At 40.8% G+C, this 26,947-nt stretch overlaps 1 protein-coding gene across 2 annotated transcripts in view; it reads right to left on the reverse strand.

The window, feature by feature from the left end:
- Positions 1–497: 497 nt before the first annotated feature.
- SPATS2L (spermatogenesis associated serine rich 2 like) overlaps positions 498–26,947 on the reverse strand; it is a 66,858-nt gene continuing 40,408 nt past the window's right edge. For both annotated transcript variants that reach the window (XM_054070177.1, XM_054070178.1), the window contains exons 6-12: positions 25,394–25,594; positions 24,833–24,968; positions 11,368–11,426; positions 7,891–8,000; positions 7,244–7,346; positions 3,885–4,105; positions 498–1,920 (exon numbers count right to left, since the gene is read on the reverse strand). In XM_054070177.1, coding sequence (XP_053926152.1) covers positions 1,522–1,920; positions 3,885–4,105; positions 7,244–7,346; positions 7,891–8,000; positions 11,368–11,426; positions 24,833–24,968; positions 25,394–25,594 — 1,229 coding nt within the window. In that variant the 3' untranslated portion in view covers positions 498–1,521. The remainder of the gene's footprint in view (positions 1,921–3,884; positions 4,106–7,243; positions 7,347–7,890; positions 8,001–11,367; positions 11,427–24,832; positions 24,969–25,393; positions 25,595–26,947) is intronic.

Genomic DNA, 26,947 nt, shown 5'->3' on the forward strand with positions numbered 1-26,947 from the left:
CACCTTGCTTTACACTTTGAGATTATCTTTCAGTGGCCACATGAGAGAAGTAAACCACTCGGTACAAAGGAGGTGTGCAGTCAGCTAAGAGAGATCAGGCAGGCAGAACTGGTAAGAAGCAACCTCAAACAAGAACCTAGGAATAAACTTTTCAAGGTACTCCAGTGTCCGGCTCTTGCCGCCATCAGTGGGAAGTCAGTCTTACTGACCTTCTACGCCCTTCTGACTCTGACACTTGGTTCACCTGATGCCAAGTCTGGATTCTGACACCTCACTATGCTAAATAATAACTTATATTCAAAGCAGGTCCGGGACGGAGGGGGCTCTCATCGGAAGGTTCTATTCTGTGCTCTTGTGGCATCAGAATCTAGCTAAAAGCAAAAGCCCAATCCGAACTCGGCCAGAAGCCTCCCACTGATATCGGCTGAATTAAGCAAACACCCTTTGAATAAGATCCCCACGGTTAGGGACTGCAAAGCAGCAAACACCAGGATATTTTAGAAAGATGCTTTTAATTTTTTTGAAGAAACGTTTTCTGAAATACAGAACCAGAACATTAAGACTAAGTAAGATCTTTATTTCAACAGAAAACTCAGGATGTAGTATCTGCTCAAATATGTACCTCCTCGTTCTGCTGCATGTTGCTGTAACAAATTCATTAGTTGCTCTCGTTGTGGACAGATGGTTCCTACAGCAAAAAATATAGAAAAATAATTTGGATTCAAGTCTAGAACACCTGCAACTTTTTGTATGCAAAAAAATAAATCAAACTAATCATAGAAAAGTGGCTGGTATGGATGGAGAGCAGGGCTGCGCACACAACAGCCAGGACTCTACACAGTCCAAACTTAAGAAATGAACACTTTTCCTCCACCTCATAAAAATAGTTCGTCGATGAAAAATACCAATATGTAATACATTAAATACAATTTATACTTGAATTTAAAGATCTCAGATTATGGAATAATAAGCTAAAATCAAATGTACTGTTTTTTTCAAATGTTCTTGTATATAATAATACTCTTGGTGTATCCAGTGTGCATGCACGTACACCAATACACGCACAGAAAGAAAGATGGATAGAGATTTGCTGAAAAATTCTATGAGATTATCTAATTTCATTGCAGACCACAGCATATAGCCTTCCTGGGATCCTTCTAACACAGACTGCTCTAAAAAATGTTTTCTGGTATAACCTCATATCTACAACAGGTTTTTGCTATTATGAATTTAATTATCTTTTTTTCCCCCCCAATCTAGATTTCATTTTTCTAAGAAGTAAATGCTGCTTTGGTAAGATTCTGTACTGGCATGACAAAATAACTGTGAACATAATGGGCAAAGCATTGAAAGTACGAATTAATTTTGATAATTAGTAAGTAATAAAGATACCAACAAGTTTTAAGCAGCAACAGATTTAAAAAGACTATGTTCTGACTTATTTTGTTCACCAACAAGCATCTTGAGCAAGAAACTAAAGTGAAGAGATTCAATTTCTCTGCTCGCCACCACTATGACATTTTAAGCCACCAAAGTCACAGCTGGCACTGAAAGAACAGTGGCATCAGCGGAGACTTCCATCCTTGCAGGACACAAATTGCATTGCGACACCCTGCCAACATTGCCTTGGAAAGGCCTGAGATCTGCAGTGTCCAGCGTGTGATGCTTTCGCCGGGTCTTTTCTGAATGTGTCGGGTTCTCTGGGGTCCGTGTAGTCGTGGACTGCTCTTGATTTTTCATCGCTCCTTTGTTTTTAGATCTGAAGTTGTTATGCTGCTGCCTTCTGTGTTCAGCCCTGGAACCGCTCCTTGTGTTATTTTGATCTGCCTCATTACTGGCACCTTGTGACTTAAGAGATCCATTGAGCCGCATGTTTTGGTGCTGAGGATTGAATCTTCGTCTCTGGCTAGAAGGCCCATTCTACCCAGAAAGAAATTGGATAACTGTTGGGTTATCTGAATCTTTCAAACAAGACATGAAACACAGCAATCAGAATTCACAAGAATTGCAGAATACAATTTTGATTGTCACTAGGAGAGGGAAACCTTGTGCAGTTTTGATTGCTGCCGGAACTCTATTTATAACACTTAAAAACTGACCTATGAGTAACGTGCTACATCTGAGCAGCCTGGAAATGTAGACGGCAGGTTCACCACTGACACCAAATTAAACCCTGCCACGATTCAAGAAAACACAGAAAAGGGGATGAAATACTGGACATCTCAACAGCAGCAGTTAAGAAGCACTGAAGAACTTGATACTGACTGACTTTTTCCAAAATCATAAAAATACCTTTCCTAGTAAAGTATTGTGTAAGGCTGCAGGAAGAACAGAAATTCACATGTAAATTAAGAATCCACACAGTGGAAGAGATGATGTTGTTATATCTTGCTCAGAGGAAGCTCTGATCCTTAGTGGGAAGTGGCTCAATTGCTTCATTTGCTTGACTGCCAGGGCAGCCAATTCCATACGTGCATGACATTATGTGATGCTCCTATGCTTCCCTTCAGGCACCTACTCGAGCCTGAAGTCCCTACTGGAACAAAATTCAGACCAACTTCAGTAGCAGCTTTACCCAAGCACCACAGTACAAGGACAGTCCAAGGTGCTTTCATGCTGGAATAGCTACCAATACAGCACAACACTATAAGCTGTGATATCCAGCTTCTGAAATACCATGCTTTTAAACCTGGCAGGATTCCCCTTTCAAAGCCTATCTAATAATTATACTTCAGCAGCACATCGACTGGTCATTTGTCAAAGATCAGGGATAAATGTTTCTCCATCGTAGCATGTGGAGCAATTACAGAATCACAGAATTGTTTAGGTTGTAAAAGACCCTTAAGATCATCATGTCCAACCCTTAACCTAGCACAGCCAAGCCACCCACTAAGCTATGTCCCTAAACACCACCTCTACACAACTTTTGAGTACCTCCAGGGATGGCGACTCTCCCTGTTCAGCCAGGCCAGTCTTCTTCGCTGACGGCTTGTCCTCCATCCCATGGGGACAGTCTTCTCTTGCACCTTTAAGACTTACTCCTTGAAGAATGTGCTGCCTTCCTGGCCTCCCCTGCTCTTCAGGACTACCTCCCAAGGAACTCTGTCAACCAGGCTCCTAAATAGGCCCAAGTCTGCTCTCTAGAAGTCTGAGGCTGCAGTTCTGCTGACGCCCCTCCTCACTTCTCCAAGAATTGAGTACTCTAGCATTTTGTGGTTGCTGTGCCCAGGGTGGCCTCCAACCATCACATGATCCTCAAGTCCTTCTCTGTTCATGAACAACAGGTCCAGCAGACGGCCTTCCCCCCAACTAGGCTCCCTCACCAGCTGGGTCAGGAAGGTACCTCTCACACACTCCAGGATCATCCTAGACTGTCTTCTCTCTGCTGTATTTTATTTGCAGCAGACATTTGGTAGGTTAAAAGTCCCCCATGAGGACAACAGCTAGTGATCATGAGATTTCTCCCAGCTGCTTGTAGAATATTTCTTCTGCCTCACGTCATGTTTGTGTGGTCTGTAACAGACTGCCACCATGATATCTGCCTTGTTGGCTTTCCCCCAGATTCTTAGCCATAAACACTCTACCTTATCATCACCATCATTAAGCTCTGGACAATCCAAACGCGCCCTACCCCTCTGCTTCTCCTTCCTTGCCTGTTCCTTCAGTCTGTTAGCTCTCTAGACACCTCCGAACACCAGACCACAGGGTTTTGCTGGTATGGCATTTCTGGTATTTCTACCTTGTATGTTCACACTGTCTTGAAAATGAGCCTAGATATAGAGACTGCAAACCAGCACTCAATTTTGTATTTACAGCTTTCAACACCGCATAGTTTTTGGAAATCTTTTGAAGTAATTTAGTTTAGATCTTAACTGGTTTCCTACCTGCTTATTTGTCATGATCCCTTGGGAAGAAGATTCTGTAAGATTGGAAGAAAGATGATTTTGTCCTTTAGTGGTGGCTGTTTTATTATCAGAGTTCTTGGCGTTACCAGAGGACTTCTGGGTGTGCGTATTTTGCTTGCCAGTTGTTGCATGCGAGGTCATTGAGGACAGCATGGAACTACATGGTGTCCTTGAGGAATAGTTGTTCTTTGGATGAGAAACTAAAAAAAAAATATTCTGCGTTATCAGTTAAAGTATCAACATCTAAACATAAGACCATTCTTATCCTGCCTACAATTAATTTTGGTAGCATCATTCCAATCTTACTTTAGAGAATGAGGTAAGGTAGATAACTAGGGTTGGAATCAGGGTGTAGCCTTTCACTCCTGTGAAACTGCCTTGTCGTGAAGCACTTTGGGAGACAAAAGAACCAACATGGTGGAACTGCGCTGAAATTGGAAGGAGCCTCGCAGGTGCCTTTGCTCATCCAAGAAAACTTCTTGAAATTTGTGGCACCTATTGGTTTGCTGGTGAAGTTTTAACCAGTTGGGCTGAAGGTGTGCTGTCAGCACTGCTCCATGTGCTGCTGTATTATCAATAACACTTCTAACGGGAGTCTTCAAGCAATAAAGGAAGAGACACGTGAAGGAAGACAGTGACTCTTTTGACTGTTTGAAGTCAGAGGAAGTTGTGCCTGCAGACACCACAATCTAAATTTGATTCCAAATTATTCTTTGATCACAGAAGGCTGAAGATGTTGACGTTTGCTGTCTATATCTGTACTAGCTACAACACAGGTAACAGCTATGAAAGCTTCCTTAGTATGTCAAAATATTTTTTAAGAAGGAAAATAAAATGTTTAGTTCCTGTTGCTCATTCCTCTCTAAGGAGATGGTTAAACAAGGCTCTTCTGTACCACAGATATCTATAAAAACTGAAACTGAATGTAATGCACTAATTCACTTCATATAGATCACAGCCATCATCACCATCAGGAACTGCTATTGCTTGTCCCAATATGTGCCTGTCCCCTACTTCCCTCTTACTATTTTGAGACCGCTTGATTTCTTAAGCACTTCCATGTCTGATGTGAAATGCACCAAACAAATTCTTGACTCCTACCTCTCTGTGTTTCTACAAGCTCTTCAAGCTACCTGACTCTGTACAATGGCCCTTAAGCAGTCCTCCTTAAAGAGGACTCTGAGCCTATTGAAGTAAATTTCTTGATCTTAATTTGGTGTTTTATTTTTCTCCATTACGGAATTGTCCTGTTTCCCTCTGGTACAGATGACAAAGAAGAGGCTCACTTCAGTGAGACACCTGTTGTTTTATCTAAGAGATACTTCTATTTTTCTACTTTTAGTACAGAGAAAGAAAATGTGGAATAATTTTAGCAACTGAGCATCATCTGTTAGGGTTTTTGAGGCTTATTCACTTAGACTGACATCAGCTATTTCTCCCACTAGGTGTCCTCTTTAGAAAAACAATGCAAAGATCAGCCCAACAAACTGAATTTTCTGTCCCATGCTCAGTGAGGCTGGCTGTCACTGAATTCTACTGCTCTCTCTTGCTTAAAACAGACTGCTGCACATGCAAGCCCACATAAAAATCCAGGTGTTTGTCATAAAATGAGTTTTTAACAAAGTGATGTGCAAGGAAGGAGTACAACCCACCACTGGGCATTCTGGATATATATACATATGTCAGTCCAATTATTTTTTGGTTTCCTGTGTGCATATGCTGCCCACTCACTTCTCATGTGAGAACATGCCTTCCTTTGCACAAACTCTGTGGGTTTGGTTATTGCTCTTGTTAAGCCCTCAACAGTGGCTGTTCTTAGCCATAGGCCTGGTATCATCTCTGTTTGAAGGGTATTTGCAGCTCCTAGCTCCAAGGCCTCATTGTGAGATGCTCCAAACAGGAACATCTTTTGCACTGAAAAGCACTTATCAAAGATACGCCAACAACACGAGTTACTCGTCTAAGGTCACTGAGGGCAACTCAGAGCTAAGTTCTTCAGACGACCAGTGCAGTTCTTCAGACGACCAGTGCCTATCAGTCGTTTCTAAGACGGCACTGCTTCCCTCCTAACAGCTGTTCTTTTGACTTCACTAATCTGATTTCAATAGGTGTGCATCAAAATATGCTGAAGCATAATGCTTTACTGAAATGTGGTATAAATAATTAACCCGCAGAATTAACTGCAGCTGAAGGTTATTTAGGAAATTAGTTCAATGACTTAAAAAAAAAATAGACTATGGTTATATCAAGACCACCTGTGGTTCCAGTTAGTCAGGATAGTCTCCACAGAATTTTCAGTCTCTTAAGCTTCAGGGTATGAGACGAGGTCTATGAGGGAACTGTTAACAATTACATGCTTTAGTGGGAAGCTTATGCCTGCCTTTGAAACACCCTGGCTTGGCTTCAATGAGAGACAGGATACAGGGTTAGATGGATCTTAAAGTGTTCTGCAAAGGCAATTCTCATGAAGTAAACTGGTTACACCTCAAAGGAATCAGTGCTTTAGCTGTGCACTCAACACACCGTACTGGCAGATTGTGATGCTTTTTCTTTTTTCTATTTCTAGTAACTATTTGAAAACAATAATTATTATTCTTCCCAAAATTTTCTTTCCACTAAGATGCACTAGTTCAGTACTGCATTAACAAGTATTTCCTGAGTGATGCTACTTTCCAGATATAATGGGACAGGCTAGTGTTTAGGGTAAAAATATTTTAGCATTTACTTTTTTGGGGGGGAAAAAAGCACCACAAAGATCAGAAATAGGCTATCTCATATTTTGCAACAGGGACACGATACTAGGATCACAAAATGAACGTGAATTTCTAATTAAAATGGCAGGTTACTTGGAAGCAGGAACATTTGGGACTACTTTTAGCTCTTGGGAAAGCCTGTGCTATAGAGCTGGGGAATTACTTCCCAGCAGGAGACTTCTGAATTGGTCTCATAACATTATGTTCACACAGAGGAGCTTCCGATTTACTAGTCATTCATAAATCACTGAATCTGAGTGTTCCTCAGAGCTGACTTTTATTTCCACTTGGAAATCCTGTTTAGATGGAAAACTCCAACTGATCTGAGTAATAACCGTAAATCTCTGACAAAGAGGGCACGCTGCATGTGCAGATGGGACTGTGCAGCACACGTACAGTGTATCTAATGTGTTGCATACTGTAAAGCTGACATGTTTGTGTTCGGCAAGCCTGCTGCATCCAGATATACCATTCATGTTAGGCCTGCTGCACACACAGGCAGTACACATGCCATTATTTCTGCCAGCACATTCTGTGGAATGCTATGTTTTGAAAACCTCGCTGTGAGAAATCACCAGCACTTACTTTCTCCAAAGAGCTGAATTTGGGTCTTCAGCTGTTCTGTATCACAGGAAAATTGTGCAGATCTGCCCAGCTCTTCATCGTATTTCCTTTCACTCACAAAGTGCTGCAAAAATACAGACAACAAGTTAACAGTTATTTGCATTCTGAGAAAAAGACTATATGGATACTTACATATCAATACTTAAGTTCCCTTTGAGGGTCTGCAAACTCTTGACCCTGCCCTGTACATAGGATCTCTATGCAGAACCAAGTATTTTCCCATCCTTACCCAAATTACACGTCTCTCAGCCCAATGATTGGTGTATCACTCCCACACTTGGAAGTGGGTCATTTCACAGGAGTATATGTTTTTGATCACTGAACCTGAAACTATCAGGTTTACTTGTTAACTGGGTCTGATAAACGATACACAAACAGCAGAACTCCCCACTGCTCCACTTATGAGGAGACAGCTTACACTTCTCTGATAGTACCCGTACACTGTTCAGAGGTATTAGAATGCTTTAAGAAGGTATGATTTCCCCGTGAAAAGCTAGTTAATCTTTGGCCCACAGCAGGAATGAACAGCCTGGGTATGGTAGCATGACAGCTCTTGCTTGGCATTTATGCAAACAGCTAAAATGTCCAATTAGAAGTAAATGCCTGACCTTAATTTCAGCCCTGAGTTCAGACAGTTGTGCTTCAGCCATCTGACTGGCTAGGTTCGTCAGTCTCTTCAGCTCCTCAGCTTTCTTCTGACGAGCAGTCAGGATTTCCACTGCCAAATACAAATAGTCAATAAATAATGCTAGGAAGATAAATTGCTCTGTAATTCATTACTCTTTGTCTCATATGTGACGCACAGTGTTAATGCCCAAACACACACATCTCAAACATCCGACTTCCGCTGGACTTCCAACATGCTGCTTGCACAGATTCAGTTAATCATCATATTTAACTGAACTGCCTGATGTTGAAAAAGAGCTGGAAATGGGATAGCTGTCAAAAAACCAAAGTGAATCTAATCCTTCAACATTTAGAGAAACAGGGGCAGAGGGCATGTTGTTTTGAGTTTTCCAGTGCTTTATTTTTAAGCACAACATCAGGGGACCTTCCCTGGAGACACAGAAAGGAGCATTACATTAAGCCAGCAGCCTGCTTCTGAAGACATACTATATTTTATTTACACAGGGGAATTTCAGTTCCTCTGAAAAAAATCCTGTGTATATATCATTTACGTTAAATCACAGGCACTGCAATTTTGCTTTCAAGCACAGAATTTACACAGTTGCCATTTCTACAGCAAAGCAATAATATAAAAGCCAACAGTCTTTATGAAAAAATACAAAATATGCACTACTGCCTGTCTTGTATACTTTATATAAGGAAGGGGTTAATATTTACATTCTTATAGGAAATGATTAACCATGAACCACATGTCCACTTACATGCAGTATAATATGACATTACAATTTTGGCAGAAAATTAAATATATGCAAATCCAAAGAGCTATATGGTGACTCAATGTACAACACCTCATTAACTGGCTGGTGGGTCAGCACTTATGGCGGAGAGGAAATGTAGAGTAGTAACAATCATAGTCTTTCGTCTAGAGCTTATGTCTAACAGACAGGGTGAGTGGTAGTTATTGCAAACTATCCTAAGGCCACAGATTCTATTAAAGCTGTGGAGACTTTGGCTTCTTTGCCTTCTTTTGCCACAAATTTCCAGAGTGGACGTGGCAAGTCACCTAATCAGCTCATATTTTGTAATGTTATTGTCTAGGCCAGAATCAAAGATATTTCATAGAGAATTTGTTTCTCAACACACTCTAATTTACTTAATCAAATGGCACCTTCTTTTGAAAGTATCATAGAATGGTTTGGGTTGGAAGGGACCTTTAAAGATCATCTGTTCCAACCCCCTGCTATAAGCAGGGACATCTTCATTCAGACCAGGTTGCTCATAGCCCCGACCTAGCTGACCTTGAATGTTTCCAGAGATAGGGCTTCTACCACCTCTCTGGGCAACCTGTGCCAGTGCTTCACCAAGTGCAGCACGGTCCAGAAGGCACGGGGAGACTGAGCTGCAGCTGTACAGCTGTGTGGGAGCAATGAAATCATACGACGGACGAGTGTGCGTCACACAGGCAGGCAAGGCAGAGAGTGGCTACAGTTCCTTTGGCCCTGTAGGTATAGCTGTGCCTATGTCATTACTTAGGCTAACAACAGGTGTGTAACTCTCTCTCTAGCTGATCTTTTAATTTCCTTTCTGTGGAAAGCAGTCTACAAGTCTGAGAAACCTTTATCAGATTAAATGAACAGTTTACCGGCTGTTTCTCTTTGTCCAATAGTTCTGCGTTATTTCTTATTCTAGGTAATGCTAATATTGTTTCTCCCTAAGGTCAGCATCCCCTTTGCAGAAGTGACTGCCCAAACCATATGATCCCATCTCATACTGGCACTTATCTGCACATGAAATGCCAGCCAAATACCCATTTAAAAAAAACCCTGAAATGATCATATTTGGAAATTTTCCCAGTATTGACAGTAAGAGTAAAATTACCCACTGTAAAAAAGTCCTCCAGTGCAGCAAAGAGATGTGAAAATAAATAATAATGTAAATCTTGGTTAGCATGTTACAGTCCTATAACAAATTTTTGCATAAAGTTCTGAAGCATTTCACAAACGTACAATAGACTTAAAAGACAGCAGAAACCATATGTGGAGTTGGCATAGAGCAGGGAAATAGAACCTGCACATGCAAATGCAGTGCTTTGCATGCCTGTAGATAAGAGGTAGGATTACCTTCCACACAAATTACTACTGTGCCTGGCCAAGATTAATGAAGGGGCCCTATGATACCACCAGCCCTGCATGTTGGATTTTCAGAATGTTCTTTTTGTTTATGCTGTTAGGGCTTAGATCCACGTCCGCTGATATCAGTGGGAATTTTACCATCAGCTTTCCTGGGAGTGAGTGCATGCCCTATGACTGATTATGGCTATTGGGTCTCTGCAAGTAACCAAAAAGCTGCCGATACATTTCCATCCATCACAACTCCTTCCCAGAACAACAGAGAACTCCCAATTCACATCTATTTCACGTTAGTACTAGAAAAATTAGCATACAAAATTCCAAACACAAACTAATGCCAGTCTTTGCTGTAATAACTCATATGTTTTACTTCCCACACACAAACAACTGCAAAAGCCTTAGCTAGCAACAGAGGATTTAGAGTATATTTTAAAATAAAAATCTAACCAGTTTACATTTGTGAGCGTTCTAAATGCAAATGAAGCATTCAAGAATGTTACACACATTTTTGATCCTCCTTGGAAGGATTTTAAATTTTCAAATCAATAAAAGGATTGGATGTATACATAGCAACGATATTTTCATCTAGCAGGTAAAGTATTATTCTAACAATACTTCGGTTATTCTTCAGTTTCTTGGTTAGTGCTCACTGTTGAAACTGATCCCTTTGACTACCGAGCCATGAATACTGTATCTCAGATAGGGTATAACACAGACATTGTGGACTCCTAATCTTGCCCTTTCTTCTCAGAATATATACACCTTACCTACACAAAACCCAGAGACATCCTGAAAGCCTGGAATCAGATCAACTCTCACAGGTTATTAAGAAAACAGATTCTAGTAAACAGCTGTTTTTTTACCGTTCTAATTCATAAGCTTGACCACTATGCCTTAAAGTTACGCAAGGCCATGCAATAACCTGCTCCTCACGTAATTTCCAGTATTCTAACTCACATATACAATATAAGCAAGCAAACAGTGATTAAGAAATGGAAATGAAGTAATCAAAAAACCACAGAAATAAGAAAAAAGAGTGGTCATAAAGCTCTGATATGTAAGCAGAAGGAAGAAACAATTTAAACCTAACTTCATGTGAACTTTTGATTTACCCTTATTTCATAATATTTAAATTTTGATGCAAACATTATAGATAAAAACTATACAGAAACTATCCTGGAACATCAAAGACTCACTCAATTTTATGTGTATACAATGAAAGATGCTGGAACGCTGCTAACCAAATTTATGTACTGCATCATTTTCTGCCAAACAAAACAGATGTTTCCGTAACTATTCCAACAGTTCCCTGCGTATTCTTTTACTTACTGGCTTCTTCTTTAACTTTACCAATTTCTGCCATTAATGACACTTCTTTGTCTACGACACTAAAAAAGGAAAAAAAGAAAGAAAAAAACCACAATTTAATCCACGCTAGAACTCCATTAAAATCCAAAGCTGTAACTACACAAATACTTCAGACCTTAGTTATGGGAAGTTTTGAAATGAATAAGACTTAAAAAAAATGGAAGCTGAAGAAATGGCTAGGCAAACTGACTACAAAAAAAGTGAGCGATAATCAATGTATCCTGCTTTGCACAAACACCTCACTGGCCTGTCCACGTGTCTGCACTCTGACTTACCTCTCCAGCACATCTTGGGCACAGCAGCCATCAAATGACTAAACAGCCTCTGTTCTAATTAAGCCAGGTATATCATTGCTGCTACCTAGGTTAATACAGCTTAGCTCTCAGTGCAGTATCAGGAGTAAAACAGAATTAAAGCCATGTGGAAAGAGGTCCTTCTGTTCTTTAAACAGAGGTATTATTGCAAATATGTCGGGGTAAACAAGAAAATGGTTTGTGATGTAAACAAGCATCAATGTGTCTCCATAGCAGAGGTCAGCTTACTTCCCCCAAATTCCCTCCAGGACTGAAAGCTGTGGTTCCACTTTTACCTGGCCTTCCTAAAGGTCTTGTGCGCCTCTCCTTCCACAAATCTCTGGTGTGCAGTCCGTGACAGAGCTTTCAGTTGCTAAACTGCAAACTGATCAGTTTGGTGTACCAAGAGCAGTTTGTCTGGTAAACTGTTCACATCATCAACACAGCGATGTCGCTCAGTGAAGTAACTCACTGAAGAACGCTCTCCAGTGGATAGTGCTCCAGGGCGTCACTCCACCTTCTCCTCACTAGATTATTCTCAGTCATGTACATGTTCAATAAACACCACCAATGTTGATGTTTATGTTTGCATAAGTGAGTAAACACAAGCAGCTGGGGGGGGGAAATAGCAAAAACTAGGCCAAATACCAGGAGTACATCCAGACGTGTGGCTCAAGGGAAGAGTGGAGTTCTCAAATCTTTCAGTAAAATCATCCTTGAACGTAAGCTTTTGTACCCAGGGAAGATCCTGAGTTACACGTGAACTAGCTTCCATCAGAAGGAAGACATTACAGAAAACTCAAGAACAAACCATTTGTCTAGAATGCCCTTAAGCAAGAAACGAAAGATCCTACAGAGTTCAGTGGGCAGCAATCAAAGACTGAAGACTTACAAAGGGACCGAAAGGTTGTCACCTAAACCAAGAAAAGATTAGGGAGCAGGCAGCAGATTTACAGCTGATTCAATGAGAAATCTACCATTTAGCACATGTTCAAGTGCCCTGTAGCCTTGCTTGAAATCTTCTCATAAATTAACCAGGCTCATACAGGACGTTTGCAACAGAAGCTCCACAGCGTCCTGCGCTGGGTTTTATCAACCAACCATGCCGCCTTTAGAGGAGGAGAGGCTACTGCCTTCCAACAACCAACAAGTGGGACAAAGGCAAGCCGGCTGATGGCAAAGGACGCAGCAAGACAACAGAACTGCAATGTAACACGTTTTTCCGCTTCATAATGTAAACAAGACTAAAATTACTGGTTTTGGCCTGCCAGATCAATTTAGTGTGAGCTACACACCAGAGGTAATAAACTAGCAGGGGGCTTTACAGGAGAGCAATTCAGTAAAGAGACATACTCTCACAATGAAAGGACACACTTCTTCCAGTTGGCCCTCAATATTCTCCAGGCATAAGCATTAAGCTTGGACTCCAAATAGGCAGATGATGATTCCAGCTTGCTAATCTAAATAGAGATAGCTTTTCAGAATTAATCTATTTTCAATCAGCTTTTGTAACTACATGGTATCATAAACTTCCTCAGCTTTCAGAGCAGGTGGCTGAAATGAATCTTGTAAGCTCTCACCTGTTTCTACCCTACACAGAAAAAAAGAGATTTTAATGGTCTTTAGTATTTTCCCCTCAATTTAAAAGACTGCACATTTTTGCTTTTGCCATCTGTGTTACAAAAGTTCCTCTCTAGTGTACTACATAGGTTATATAAACACAAACTTTTGGCTGGAAAAAACATTCAAATAACCAGCTCACAACAGCAGAGCTCATGAGAACTTTGTGTTAGGCCTGTTCATTCCACGACTGTCCTCTCCCCACTCCAATAACAGATCCTTGCTAAACTGCTTGGCCCCTAAGATTTCATTTTGACGCCAAATAAAAACACTTTTAATATGAGAATGAGAACCAGGCCATAGCAGTCCTACATATGTCATCTGTTACCAGACAACTTCCCACTCCTAATGGTTTAGCATGGTCTCTGATGAACACTTCAGGAAAGCGTTTGAGGGAAGTGTTTGAATGTAGTAGAGGCCAGGACTCTGATAAATCACAGAATCATAGAATGTTCTGGCTTGAAAGGGACCTTAAAGATCACCCAGTTCCAACCCCCTGCCATGGGCAGGGACACCTCCCACCAGACCAGGCTGCCCAAGGCCCCATCCAACCTGGCCTTGAACACCTCCAGGGATGGGGCAGCCACAGCTTCCCTGGGCAACCTGGGCCAGTGCCTCACTGCCCTCATGGTGAAGAATTTTTTCATTATGTCTAAATTTGATGGAGAACAACCACTTCAGTACTTCCCTTGTAGCTACAAGCTAACATAAGGAAAACTAAAGAATAAAATGAGAAAAAGTGTCTGATGCCTTTGTCAATATGTGAATAGCTAATGTGATAAACTTTCCTGAAGATGATGCAGCTGTACTAACTTATAGCCACTGAGGACATGGATGGACTCTTTTTTTTGACAAAGGAAAGGAATGTATTAATTCTCATCTGGAAGTTTACAGCCATATTTTGCAGCTTGGAAATCATGAACTACCATATGTCATAGAATGGGGGAAGTTAATGTTTTTTTAAGACTGCCACAGGCCAACTAACACTAGGAAATGCTAAATTTGTTCTTAGTTCATGTAAGGTTAATTATTAAGGAAACAGAGTAAGAATCAACTTGATTCCTTTCTAGTCACATAGAGCACTTCAGTACAAAACAGGCTCCTCCATGAAGAACTGGCAAAGTTATAAACAAACAAAAAATACAGAGAGAGAGCTGGAAATCTAGGTTGGAAAAAAAAAGATGAAAGATAGAGCAAATACAAAAGCAAAACTAAATGCTAATGGACCCACATGGAAAAAGGACAAGAACACCATGGAAAACATCAGTGGATCAAATTTTGCCTCTTCTTCCTGCTAAGATCCCACTGTTTTCACATGAAACTCAGAGAGCCACTTAAGCTGAACAGCTTCTTAACTCATGAGAAGCTTAACTGATTTTAATGTATTTTCTGGAACAATGTCCTACTCAGCCTCAGTAGGATGATCATGATCAGATTACAGTGCTAGTATTATTGAGAAGTGCTCAAAGCTCAGCTCAGCAATGCCTCCTGAGTATGCATCTGCTTTCAGTGCTTCTTAGTGTCCACTTTACAGCAAAACCTTACATCAAGCTGGTACACTCCAGTGCACAGCCTGCAGTCATTGCTGTGCTGCAGAGAACTGGATACCCGCTACAAGAGGAACTTCCTGCACACTCACATATCACTAGGTTTAGGCTCTAGCAAAGCAAGGAACAGAATGCATTTCAGATCTAAAGACATCTTGGGGAAAATGTTCTGCTAACTCCTTCCTCTCTAGTTATGCTGTTTCTCCTGAATCTTCTATAGATGTTAGGGACCAGGATTAAAATCATAAATGTGATTCTTCAGCTAAGTTTTGGAGAGGTCATACCCTTATCAATTTTTTATGATTACTCCCAGCACTAACATTCTATCAGGCTTCAGTCATCCCTTCCCATTCCCTCGAGCATCAGCATTTGAGTACATTTCATATTAAATATATTCCATACGAGGTCCAACATGCCCCCTCTTCCCACACCAAGAAAGTGTCTGTAACTCCTTATTTAATAAATTAAGAAAATCCAGCATGATCACTTTCAAAATAGTTCCTTTCTGAATTGCACATAGCTTGAATACAATGCTGCCAACGTTCAAACAAATTCCACAGATCATATTCTGAAAGGCTTTTGAGGGTGTCTGTCACTTTTGCTCTCACATCTTCTACTGACAAAAAATGGGTTTCTTTGAGCACCCACTTGATCTTTGAGAAGAGGAGGAAATTGCAGGGAGCCAGGTGTGGTGAACAGGGTTGATGCTCAAGCACAGTGATGTTATTTGCTAAACACTGCTTCACAGACAAAGCATTGTGGGCTGGCGCACATCGACATTTTCTGGCCAAGGGTAAGAAAACGCCTGTTTGAACACGTGTCCACTCATACCGAGTGAAGCAACAGAACTGAGCCTTGTCTCACTGTGACAGGTTAGAACATGTTCAATAACCACCGCTGTGTTTCAACCCTCCCACTCTTGATTCCTCAGCTATAGAGTTAGTCTTGGTTTTTTTGTGTTGGACCTCACATACTATTTGAGACTCCTGTGACAAACATACAATTCAGCACCACCATTTTCCTCTCTGCATGTAACCGAATCCATGCTCTCATCATCAGTCCATAGATCCCCTGCTGCAGTAGCATTTGCCACTTCTGCTACAAGTGTTCATGTTTTTTTGTGATACATCTGTAATACTCACTGGATAAAATAATGGGAGTCAAATGCCTTCTCCTATTGACCAGGCTCAAGGACAGATCTGAATCAACCGAGTCATGGTCCACGACTGATGCTGAAGCTGTTTCAGAACAGTGTAAGGCTACTACCCCTTTCTTTTCTGTCTCCCTTTGCAACATCTCTCCTCTGAAAGACTGATTCTGTTCTTCTCTTACCCCTCACTTTTTCAGGATCAGGGTCTGGGTACCAAACTCTAGCTATCAGCATCATCTCATTGTTCACCACAGGTGAATATCTGTAATTTGCAGCAGAGGATTCAGCACTGTTTAATTTTAATATCCAGATGAAATTTTGAGGTGGCATTCAGGAAGGAGATAATCTTGTTGAAGGAACACAGCAAGGTAGACACTTAACACAGAGGACATGCAAATAGGGCCAGGACACAGCCAGTGCTTGTGCTGTATAGATACGAGATGCAGCAGGAGAGACAGCAGCTCTTCAGGATTCATTTTGCTTAAGCAATTCTGAAGGTAAGAGCAGAAGTGCCCTCTTCCTGATAGAATGGACATTATTTGTGCCTTGGACTTCAGCAGGCTGGCAGAATTCACACTAGTATACAATTGGAAAAGAGCTACAAATGCCAAACTGCAAAGAGCTGACGGCACAGCAATGATGGGGTAAATTATGCTGACAGCTGCCTCATTTCACAGTTCCATACAAATTCTGAATTTGTTCTGACATTAGTGGAAACAAATTAATCTTCTTCTAGTTTACTGCATGCAATTTAGTGCTTGCACAGTGAAAAAGAAAAGATACTTCCAGTCAGCTGCAATACCTCAAAATCCCACTAAAATGATTAAAGTTATTAGTGCCTCTTCAGAAAAGCTGCTTCAGATTGCCAGGCTGGCTGATTTATAGCTTTACTGATGAGAATCAGAAGGGTTCCAGACGACCAGAATCTTCTCTTTCCTTCTGCCTCTTCTAGGCATTATGATAAACCTATTGTGCCTGAAGAGACGGGGAAATAAAAAGACCAAGCTGACACGGAGGCAAACATGCTGACACAACTCACAAAGATAAGCCACAGCTGCATGGCACAGAGGTTACTGTTAAGAGTGTAATTCAAATGAGTCCTTTCAAAACCCTGTTAAACCCCCCAAAATGCCAATTTTCTCCTTGAGGTGTTTAATAAGCTTCACTCTCCCCTGAAGCAGCTTTGTGCACAGTTTGAGAACAAATGTTTTGGAGACTGAGTAAGACACAGTCAGCTGTGTCATTTTGAATGACTGCAGCAGGGCTCTTCATCTGGGAGGGGGAAAGAGCTATTTTTCCAAGGGCACCCTCTGAGGTCTGGATCAGCAGGTGAAATGCTGGAATTCTAAGGTACAATTTGAGGCCTTTTTTATGAGGAAAAGATCTAGTTGTGGGACACTGCTGGAGTTGTGAGACACTGCTTAGTCTTCAAAAAAATATGACACACCATTCCCCAGTGACTTTGGTCTGTCAGTGGGCTTTGGAACAGACACCAGCAGCTCCAGAAAGTTGCGCTGGTTAACAATCTGCTGACAAACTCAAGCAAGTCCGAGTGACATTAGTGTTGTCACTGTCTCTGCTATATCTGAGCTGAGACTACATGCAAATTCACGGGATAGTCCTGATAAGCGCAGCCATTGTCGTTAAGCATTATGCCTCATTTCATGTGCACATTTCCCTGCTGGCATGAACACATTTGACCCACAGGTAGGGTGAAAAGACAGCTGATAAGAATTTCTGAGCCAACTGTGAATGGCAAAAGAATAGCCCACTTCAATCCAAAACCCAAAACTGCCTCTGTCAAACTTTCAGCACAAGGAACTAGAATGATGTGATTAGAATATAAATATAGAGCCCAATCACCTGTAACGGGTGATGACAAACTACATGGGATTATTGAATTGCCAGACTATTTTGTAATTGGAAAAATGATACTTCAGGTTTTCTTTCTATTAATAAACCTGTAGGAAAAGCTGTGTTACATTACATATTTTGCAAAAGCTCAGTAAACTATATTCTTCTACTATTAGAACAGTTGAAGGTTGTTATTTGATCACTGTACTAGCATTTGCACATTTACACGGCAAACCAGATTACATGATTTTCATTCTGACCTCAAATACAGTCTGACAATAAACAGATAAACCAAAGACAAAATAAATAAATTTCACTGAAATCCTTCCCTCTGCAGCATACCATCTAGTAAAAGTAAAAATGCCTGAAGATTTTTAGCTATTCAAGTTTACCCGCCGTTAGACTTAATCTACCTTTGTTAATACTGTTCTCTTTAGCAGCCAGCTAGCATGGTGTAGCCTGGTAAAGACATCATAATTAAAGTTCTATTTGCATTTTTCTTTTAAGATCTGTTTACAAACAATTAGAAACATATGCCCTCATCATAAAAACTTGTTTAAGCTGAAAACTGACATGGAAAACATTTTCCTGAGAGAACACTTCTACATTTTATTTATTTGGAAATGAAAGCATCACCTCAAGATTCAGCAATTTCAATGAGGAGGTGAGGAAGAGTTGTACCATGGCTTGTTAGCACCCTGCATGTTTTTACATAAATTTGTCAAGTATTTTTTTCTCATTTGAGTCTCAGTTCTGATCCAACTACTGAAATATCCAAGTAGTCGGATCAGTGTCCTCTTCCTGGTCAATGAATTTAGCCTAAACACCCTCTGCCAAGGCAGAAGACTGTGGTCCCTGTTTTGGGGTTCGTGATGACAAACACACCTCTGAATGACTGGGAGGGAAGAGGGGAGATGCAGGGTGATAAAGTATGAACAATAGTTCAAGAGACAGTGTAATCCACCTTTGGATTTCAACCCCATAATCAGTCTTTGCAAGCTTAGTAAAAAACATGGAGATGAAGCAAGTACCTATAAAAAACAAAGGGGCCAGAATGTGGGCATTTTGTATCAGATTGGAATCTAATCCTCTCCCCCATGCTTGGGAGACCGTTTTTTCCTTCTCAGCACTGGCGAAGTTATGGACCAGGTTGTGTGGCTGATAGAGAAACAAGTATCAGAACAAACTGCAAGAGGATTTGAAAATCTGTGCTTCAGAGGCATAAGGACTACCAAAGGTTGTCTGGCAGACAGACACGGACAGAAAGCTAATGAGGACTGCCTGGAAATGCAGAGAGAAATGGCACAGGAACTCTGTTCAGTATAAAGCAATACCAGTCCTGGCCTTCCCAGCCATCTTCCCATGCTCTAAACTACCACAGTGCTAACACAGACAGGCAATTTTTCCTCTGGTGCCACTGACTCTGCACTACAAACAGAAAGCCATCATCTTCACAGTTTGCCAAGTAGAGGTCCCAGAAAGCGGATGACTCTGTTCACTGACTGCTCTTCAACAGAGAGCACTGGCAGTGCTGCTCATCACCCAGCACTGAGTTAGTACAGACCATATTCATTTAAATGGCTTTTTCCCTCATTCGACCACTCCTCTACTTTGAGTTTAACTTAGAAAATGATAGAAAAATTGCTTTATCTCCCCCAAATATGCAAATATTCCTAGCTGTTCCCAGAATGTATTTTAACATATTTTTAAATTGTTGGCATTGCCAAACTCAATTTTTGTGAAATTATGTCAGATTCAAATTTTTATCCAGTCTACAGTGGAGATTTCGATGCTTTTTGTTCACTCAAAAAATCATTAAATATGTTGGTTTTCAAGCTCTTTATAAAGCATTGGTGATACAAACGTGTTTAGGATGCAAAGAGCACAGGAGTAGAGGAGGCTTGTCTTTCTTTGGTTTAGTTCTGTGTGCAGCATGATTAAACCTGACCCTTACTATTTTCTACAGATTATTTTCCATCCGTGGCTGGAAGCAGACAGTATGGGCAAGTAGCAGATGTTTCCTTTTAGTTCTCCATACGACTGTGCAGATGCCCAATATGTGAAAATGATTTTCTGGCAAGAGGTGTTATGAGGAACTGTGGCTTCTTTTGTGCTCTACACACTTCACTCAGATTTCCTGGGGCTCTCTTTTTATACCCAAGATTCAGTCTCTTGGTGGAAAAGTGAGAATTAGAGCATATGGGTTTTAACCTTGGCAACAAATGTCCCAGGTGCACTCTAGTGAGAGGGTAGTTCATCTAGCTTTTCCTGGCCTTCCTCTGCAGCTCTGCAGCACTACTGGTGTTCTTCTTTTCCTTGTCCTACATTACTGTGAGATGTGGCTATGGTCTGACGTGTTTTACACCAAAACAATAAGTGGAGCAGCTTCTGTTCTCACTCACACAAAGGTATTCCTGACAACCACACACCAAAGCTGGATGCCATGATGAGGTTTGGCAATACTGTTAGAAGGCTCTTCCTCGTAACTTTCAGGTGCACATATCAGCCTGAGAAACACCACCCTTGTAGTGGTGAGAGTGCTAGGTCACAGCAGGAGCACAATCCACATGAAACTGCAAAACTTTTCACAGAGAAGGGCAAAATACCCTGCATGGTCCAGCCCATGGCCTGTAAAATGCTCTGGTGTCTTGTGGCGCGAAAAGCGCTGTATAAAGGCAAGTTATTATCATCTGCTCTGAACAAGCAGAGAATTACTCCATCTGGCAGGAACTCCTGGGAGGCTCATTAAGAAAGTGAGCCCACTGCAGTGTTTTTAAATAAACATCTTTCTGGGATTGTTTTTTGGCCCCATTTCATTAGAAAGTTAAATTTGGAAGCAAGCACTGTTCCTCCCTCCTCCCTCAAGCATTTATTAGTGTTTATAGCACACCTGCTCCATTCCCCTCCTTCTTTAGATCGTGGAAGGGCAGTATGCAGTGTTTTGCCAGATAGGTAACTTTTTAAATAGCAGCATAGCCTGAGTGTGGTCAGGAGTAACTTCCCCTCATTAGTTAGGTCGAGCTTTGAAATACTGAGTCAGACAGAGACGTAGACTTCACTGGCAACTATCACTCAACAGTTTCTGCTGCTAAAAGGAGGAGTTCTTGTGAATCTTTCTGCTGAAGCTTCCAGGACATATTAGGCCACACGTACTATTCTTTTATCTCTGTAATAATGGCTTTGTATGTTATCTGGAGGTAGGAGGAAGAGATACAATGTTATCTTTGTAGTTAATCCTTTCTGTGACTGGTAAAAACATGAAAAGATGAAAGAAAAAAAAAGATTATTAGAAAGTCCAAAAGATTCTTTAAATGCCATTTTGACTCTAACTTTCACAGTAAACACAAAAATGGATGACAGAACAAGGGTCTTTTATCGTATTGCCAAAGGAAGAAAAACGAACACAAGAGAGACAACAGAAAGCAGTGTGTTCCAGCATTAAGGTGCAATGCAAGATTAAAGTTTCTAACTTCATCTAGCTTCACTAAAACTCCTTAGATAGTGACAACTGTGTCTAATAGGAACCAGTTAAGCTCCCATCTAGGTTATGGTATTGAGCCCGATCAAGTATTCCCTGAAGTTCTGCCCACAGACAACACTTAGTTGCTGTTGTATGTTCATCTCTTGTGTATCTCAACCAGCCCACACTCCAGCAGCAACTGGAAGAAGAACTTGCAGAAGGCTTTGGGATCACTGTCCAAAGGAGACCAGATGATATTGTCATGCCCTTGCTCTTTGCCATAGCATTCTCGGAGCAAAAATTTAGTTGAATTGCTTCAGTTTCCCTTGATAGACAACCTGACTGTGTCACACTGAAATTCCCATGCTCAAGAAGGGTGATAAATATGCAGGAGGCTGAGTGCTCACTTAATTTTATCTTATCCTCCTGCTACCACTAGTGAGGCTTTGTTCAAATCTGAAGCAAGAAAACTGTCATGTAAATAACACAAGCTAAATTGTTCAGCCCTGGAATATGATGTGTTGACTGTATGAGATCTGAAGCTATATGCATCACTGGTTCTTGTGACCTCTACTCAGATCCAGTGGATCTACAGCAGCTGGCAGCACGCTCTTTGTAAGTGAGGCACTAAAGACAGCTTTTCCCATCTTTTTCAGAGTTTAAGGTCATATGAAACATCCCAAAAGGGGGTTTAATTTTTGTGAAAAAGGTATTAAGCTACACATTTTACTGTTTAAACCAGATTTTCTCTTCATTCCTTTGAAGAAAAACATAAATATTAGGCTCATAAGCTGCTAAAGGCAATGTAGCCAGCATTCAGATGTCCATAAACATGTCCTGACAATATACTTTCCTTTTTGCAACATTATGCTATGTGCATGAAATTGCTTTTTGAGGCCTGAATATTCAGAGCACAGATCTGTTGCATTCTAGAGCTTCTGGCAGAATCCACTCGATTAATTTAGGCACTGAAGCTGGTAGGAGGTAAAATTAAATGAAGCCTATTTGAAGGCTAATTTTTTCCAGGCTCTTTTTCATAATTTTAATTCTACTTGGATTTACATACTCTTTTGGAGTTGTTTAATCTTTTCTCCTATTAAGCTCACCTATTAAGTGACACATGCTAGCATTACACAATTCACTGTAGTGTTTTACAAGCTAAAACATGAAAAATAAAGAATTTCAGTTCTGACTTTACTAACAAAGCGCCTCCCCTCACATTCTTAGATCCAAACTAGACTTCCAAGTCTATTCCATGACCAGAGCGACTATTATTTAAAGACTGAATTGACTGTGACTGCCTGTAAACAAAATCTGATGTGTGACATATCTTTTCAACACTGCTACAAGAAAATCTGAGTAAGAACTACACAGTGAATGAGACCCAGTTATGAATTTACTCAGAGCCTTCTTAGCAGAAAGCATAGATATTTTACAAGCTTAGTAGAACTGGTGATCACAGCCCACGTTCATCAGAGTCCAGAGACAGAATAGACAGAATGTACTCTCTGCTACACAGTGAAGTACAGTGGCAGCTCAGTGCAACAGAATCTTCCACAAAACCAGCTCAGCAGTACTTGGACTTCCTACCCATTCAGAAGCGGAGCTCCAGTGGCATTGAAGTTCCTCTAGATGCATCACTAAAGACAATAAATACACCACTCAAGTCCAGAGATAACAAACCTGTGCTAATACTACAGCAATTTCATGAGACATGGTCATAAAAATACTCACAAATATTGCGGATGAATTAAGGGTGAAAGGTTTCTGTACTCTTCTGTGATTTGTAACCAAATCTTCTACTTTTTAATATGTTTCCGAATGTTTACTGCAACACTGTATAATACACAGGTTTTATAAAGCACCTATGCTTAAGAAAAGGCTGAGTAGAACTAGAAAATATTTTGCTATGACAAGCATTCACAAAATATGCAACTTGCTACTACAGCAATTATTTCCGCTACAGATTTCCAAAGGGTGTAGATATATATGCCAAATATCTGCAATAACCAGAATTATAATGGGGGGGAGGGAAAGGGAAGAGATAAAAGAAGAAGGAAAAAGACTGAACTAGACAAGAGAACTTTAAATGAAGTGATGGATGTGAAAGTTATAAGAAACTATGAGGGAAAGAAAAAAAAAAAGAATGGAAGAATGGTAGGACAAGAAGCAAACATGATGGGAAATGAAGAGACAGTGAAAGACTGGCTGCCAAAAAATATAAGATCAAAGAAGCATAGAAGGCAGACATTCATAGAAGGTAAAAAAGGCTTCAGAAAACCCCATAGACAGGATTTTTGGAGAAGCTTTCATTTCCTCACATATGCTGCCACTGAACTTGATACAAAATAATTAGATCAAGATGGATTACTTAGAAAAAAACAAGCAGTGAGACTTTGCAAAGAACTGTAGTTTTGTCCCCATTTACCTTATGTATGTACGTAAACATAAACTTAGGCATATATTACTTTCTAGTAGGTGACAAGTTACTTAAAGGCACCCCATGGGTTTTTCTTGATGAAACCAAGAGCTGCAAAGAAAGAGGGTGTAGGTGACTCTTTCCCACCAATGCCTGTGGCCTTATCAGCCCCTCTTTGCGTTCATGACAGGCAGGTCTTGCCAAACTAACCTGATTGCCTTCTATAACAAAGTGACCCGACTACTGGATGAGGTTGGACGAGGGAAAGGCTGTGGATGTAGTCTTCTTGGACTTCAGTAAAGCCTTCGACAGAGTTTCTCACAGCATTCTGCTTCAGAAACTGTCAGCCTCTGGCCTGGACAGGTGCATACTCTCCTAGGTTGAAAACTGGTTGGATGGCCAGGCCAGAGAGTGGTGGTAAATGGAGTTAACTCCAGCTGGAGGCCAGTTACAAGTGGAGTTCCTCAGGGCTCAGTGCTTGGTCCAGCCCTGTCCAATGCCTTTCTCAATGACCTGGGTGAGGGGATCAAATGCACCCTAAGTAAGTTTGCGGATGACACTAAGCTGGGTGGAAGCGTCCATCTGCTGGAGGGAAGGGAGGCTCTCCAAGAGAAGAGCAACAAAACTGGTGAGGGGGCTGGAGAATAAGTCTTATGAGGAGTGGCTGAGGGAACTGGGGTTGTTTAGCCTTGAGGAGAGGAGGCTGAGGGGAGACCTTATTGCTCTCTACAACTACCAGAAAGGAGGTTGTAGAGAGGAGGGTGCTGGCCTCTTCTCCCAGGTGACAGGGGACAGGACAAGGGGGAATGGCCTCAAGCTGCACCAAGGGAGGTTCAGACTGGACATCTGAAAAAAATTTTTCACAGAAAGGATCATTGGGCACTGGCAGAGGCTGCCCAGGGATGTGGTGGAGTCACCATCCCTGGAGGTATTTAAATGACGGCTGGATGAGATGCTCAGGGGCATGGTTTAGTGGTTGATAGGAATGGTTAGACTCGATGATCCAGTGAGTCTTTTCCAACCTAGTGATTCTGTGATTCTTTACTCATGGTGCTGATGGATCCTCCAAGCTGATTTACCTACCAGCTGTGTAATTCTGCAAAAGCAGCTTTGATCTTCTTCACTGAATTATCCACTTCCTCTTTGATCATCATACGGTATCTGGTTAGAGAAACAGTGCAACGTTGCAAGTCTTTTACTGATTTTTCAATGTTTGGCCCTAAAATAGAAAACAAAAATGACACAAAAGTCAGAAAGCTGGTTTTGGCTTTTCTGAATGAGGTAGCAGGAACAGTTCAACATGTTATTTGCCCAGATTAGGATGAAGTGATTATCCCACTAAAGACCATAAATCCAACCTTTTCACAGTCCTTCTGTGATACTTTTCAGTATATAAACATGTCTGCTTAACTTAATTCTCCAAATCAATGTTAAAGCAGCACCATTAATTCAAATTAGTAATTTTAAATTTCATTTAATATAATTTTAAATAGCCCATAAATTGTTCTGCTGATTCCTGTTACGCTGAACATGATTCTGCTATCGCTTGCCAAGACATCTCCTCCTCACGTATGCGCTTTTTTCTTTCTAGAGGACCCAGCTGTCCGATCACCTCAGCACACAGCAACCAGGGATCAAATTCACCTCTTTTTTTGACTGAATCATCTGTCGTTGCTTCAAGTTGAGTGGCAGCATTAGATGATTTAACTGAGGAAGATTTTGACTCTGGCCTGCCTAGGTTACACTGGATTTGAACTGATGAACAAAGAGATTCATGTTGTTCTACTCCATTCATAGTCTTTGGGTTTAATTCCACAGATACTCTCTGCTGTCCTCGTTCTTTGTCTGTAAGAAAACATAAAGAGAAAACATGGTTTTATAACATCAAGAAAGATATGAAGACTTACTGTTTAGTCTGAATGGCTTTATATTTATACAGTGGAAAAATAAAGCTTTTTTTACTGGCACACATTCTACAGAACCTCAGAAAGCAATGACAGAACAGAAACAAAATTATTTTGGTTATTAAATACTAATCTGAACACATCTATGTTTCAACACTATAAAAAGAAAAATCCACTAAAAAAATAAGCTCTTCCAGGCTGATATGAAAAAATACCTCTTAACACAGAAAGCATACTACCAGTTGTGATCTTTGCCCAAGTATCAAACAGAAATAGAGAAGAAGTCTACCACAGAAAGCCTGAGACTTTAATGTTGAGAGAGAGATGTGCACATAAAAAATATGTTAATCATTTAATCAGCATTTTAAAAGCACTGATTAAACATTCCTACCCGAAATACTTACCTTGCCTGACTACAGATTTCTATCAAAAAGTAGCTGCTAAGAGGGACCAAGCAGGAAATGAAAAAATGTCAAACATTAGGCTCCTGGGTTCAACAGCTTCAGAGGGATAAAATAATAATGCCTGAGCCTGCCTGGCTGCCACAAGATGACCTGGCTTACTCTTTCCACGACTCCAAGGGATTCAAGATAGCAGCATCATGACAGAGGGACAAGCAGCCAAAGAACGCTATGAAAACAGGTAAGGCCAGCTATTACTACCACTGTGAATTTTAGTAAAGGAAACATGCATAGAAAATTATTTATTCTGTTAACTCATTTTTTTTAATCTTTGCACTCACTTTGATGAATGAATGATAGTTTGTTCTGAAGATGCTCTTTATGCGTCACTTTATTCAGCTGATGTTGTGTGGTGTCTGGAGAAAAGGAGCTTGTCAGATTAACAGCTGGACTACAGTCCGCAGAGCGAGATTAACACTGCTGGGACTGAGAGATACCACCTGCACAGCTCCAGGATAATAACTAGTGAGTTCTTTGTGCCCTGGCTGGGCACTAGGATGGGTGTGTAAAGTAGATCTTGATATGCTTCCATGGCAATCTCAATGCCAGAGGAACATGGAGGAACATTAGTGCCCCCATGTTTAAAACAGCTTTTGTTTATGAACTTTAAAAGGTGAGTATGTAAGCAAAAAAATTATCTTACATAAAAAATTATGTAAGAAAATAGCTAGAGAAATTAAAGAAACCCATGTATCACTGAAAGCAAGAAACACCAGGTATGCAGCACTCTGACTGTATCAAAGGTTCAATGCAGATACGAGTCTCACACATAGCCAGGAACTCTGTTCTCAGAACTGCTATTAACCCCATGCAATCCTGACTGTATCACACAC

This window comes from Cuculus canorus, chromosome 6, assembly GCF_017976375.1.
Source record: "Cuculus canorus isolate bCucCan1 chromosome 6, bCucCan1.pri, whole genome shotgun sequence".
NCBI classification, from domain to species: Eukaryota; Metazoa; Chordata; class Aves; order Cuculiformes; family Cuculidae; genus Cuculus; species Cuculus canorus.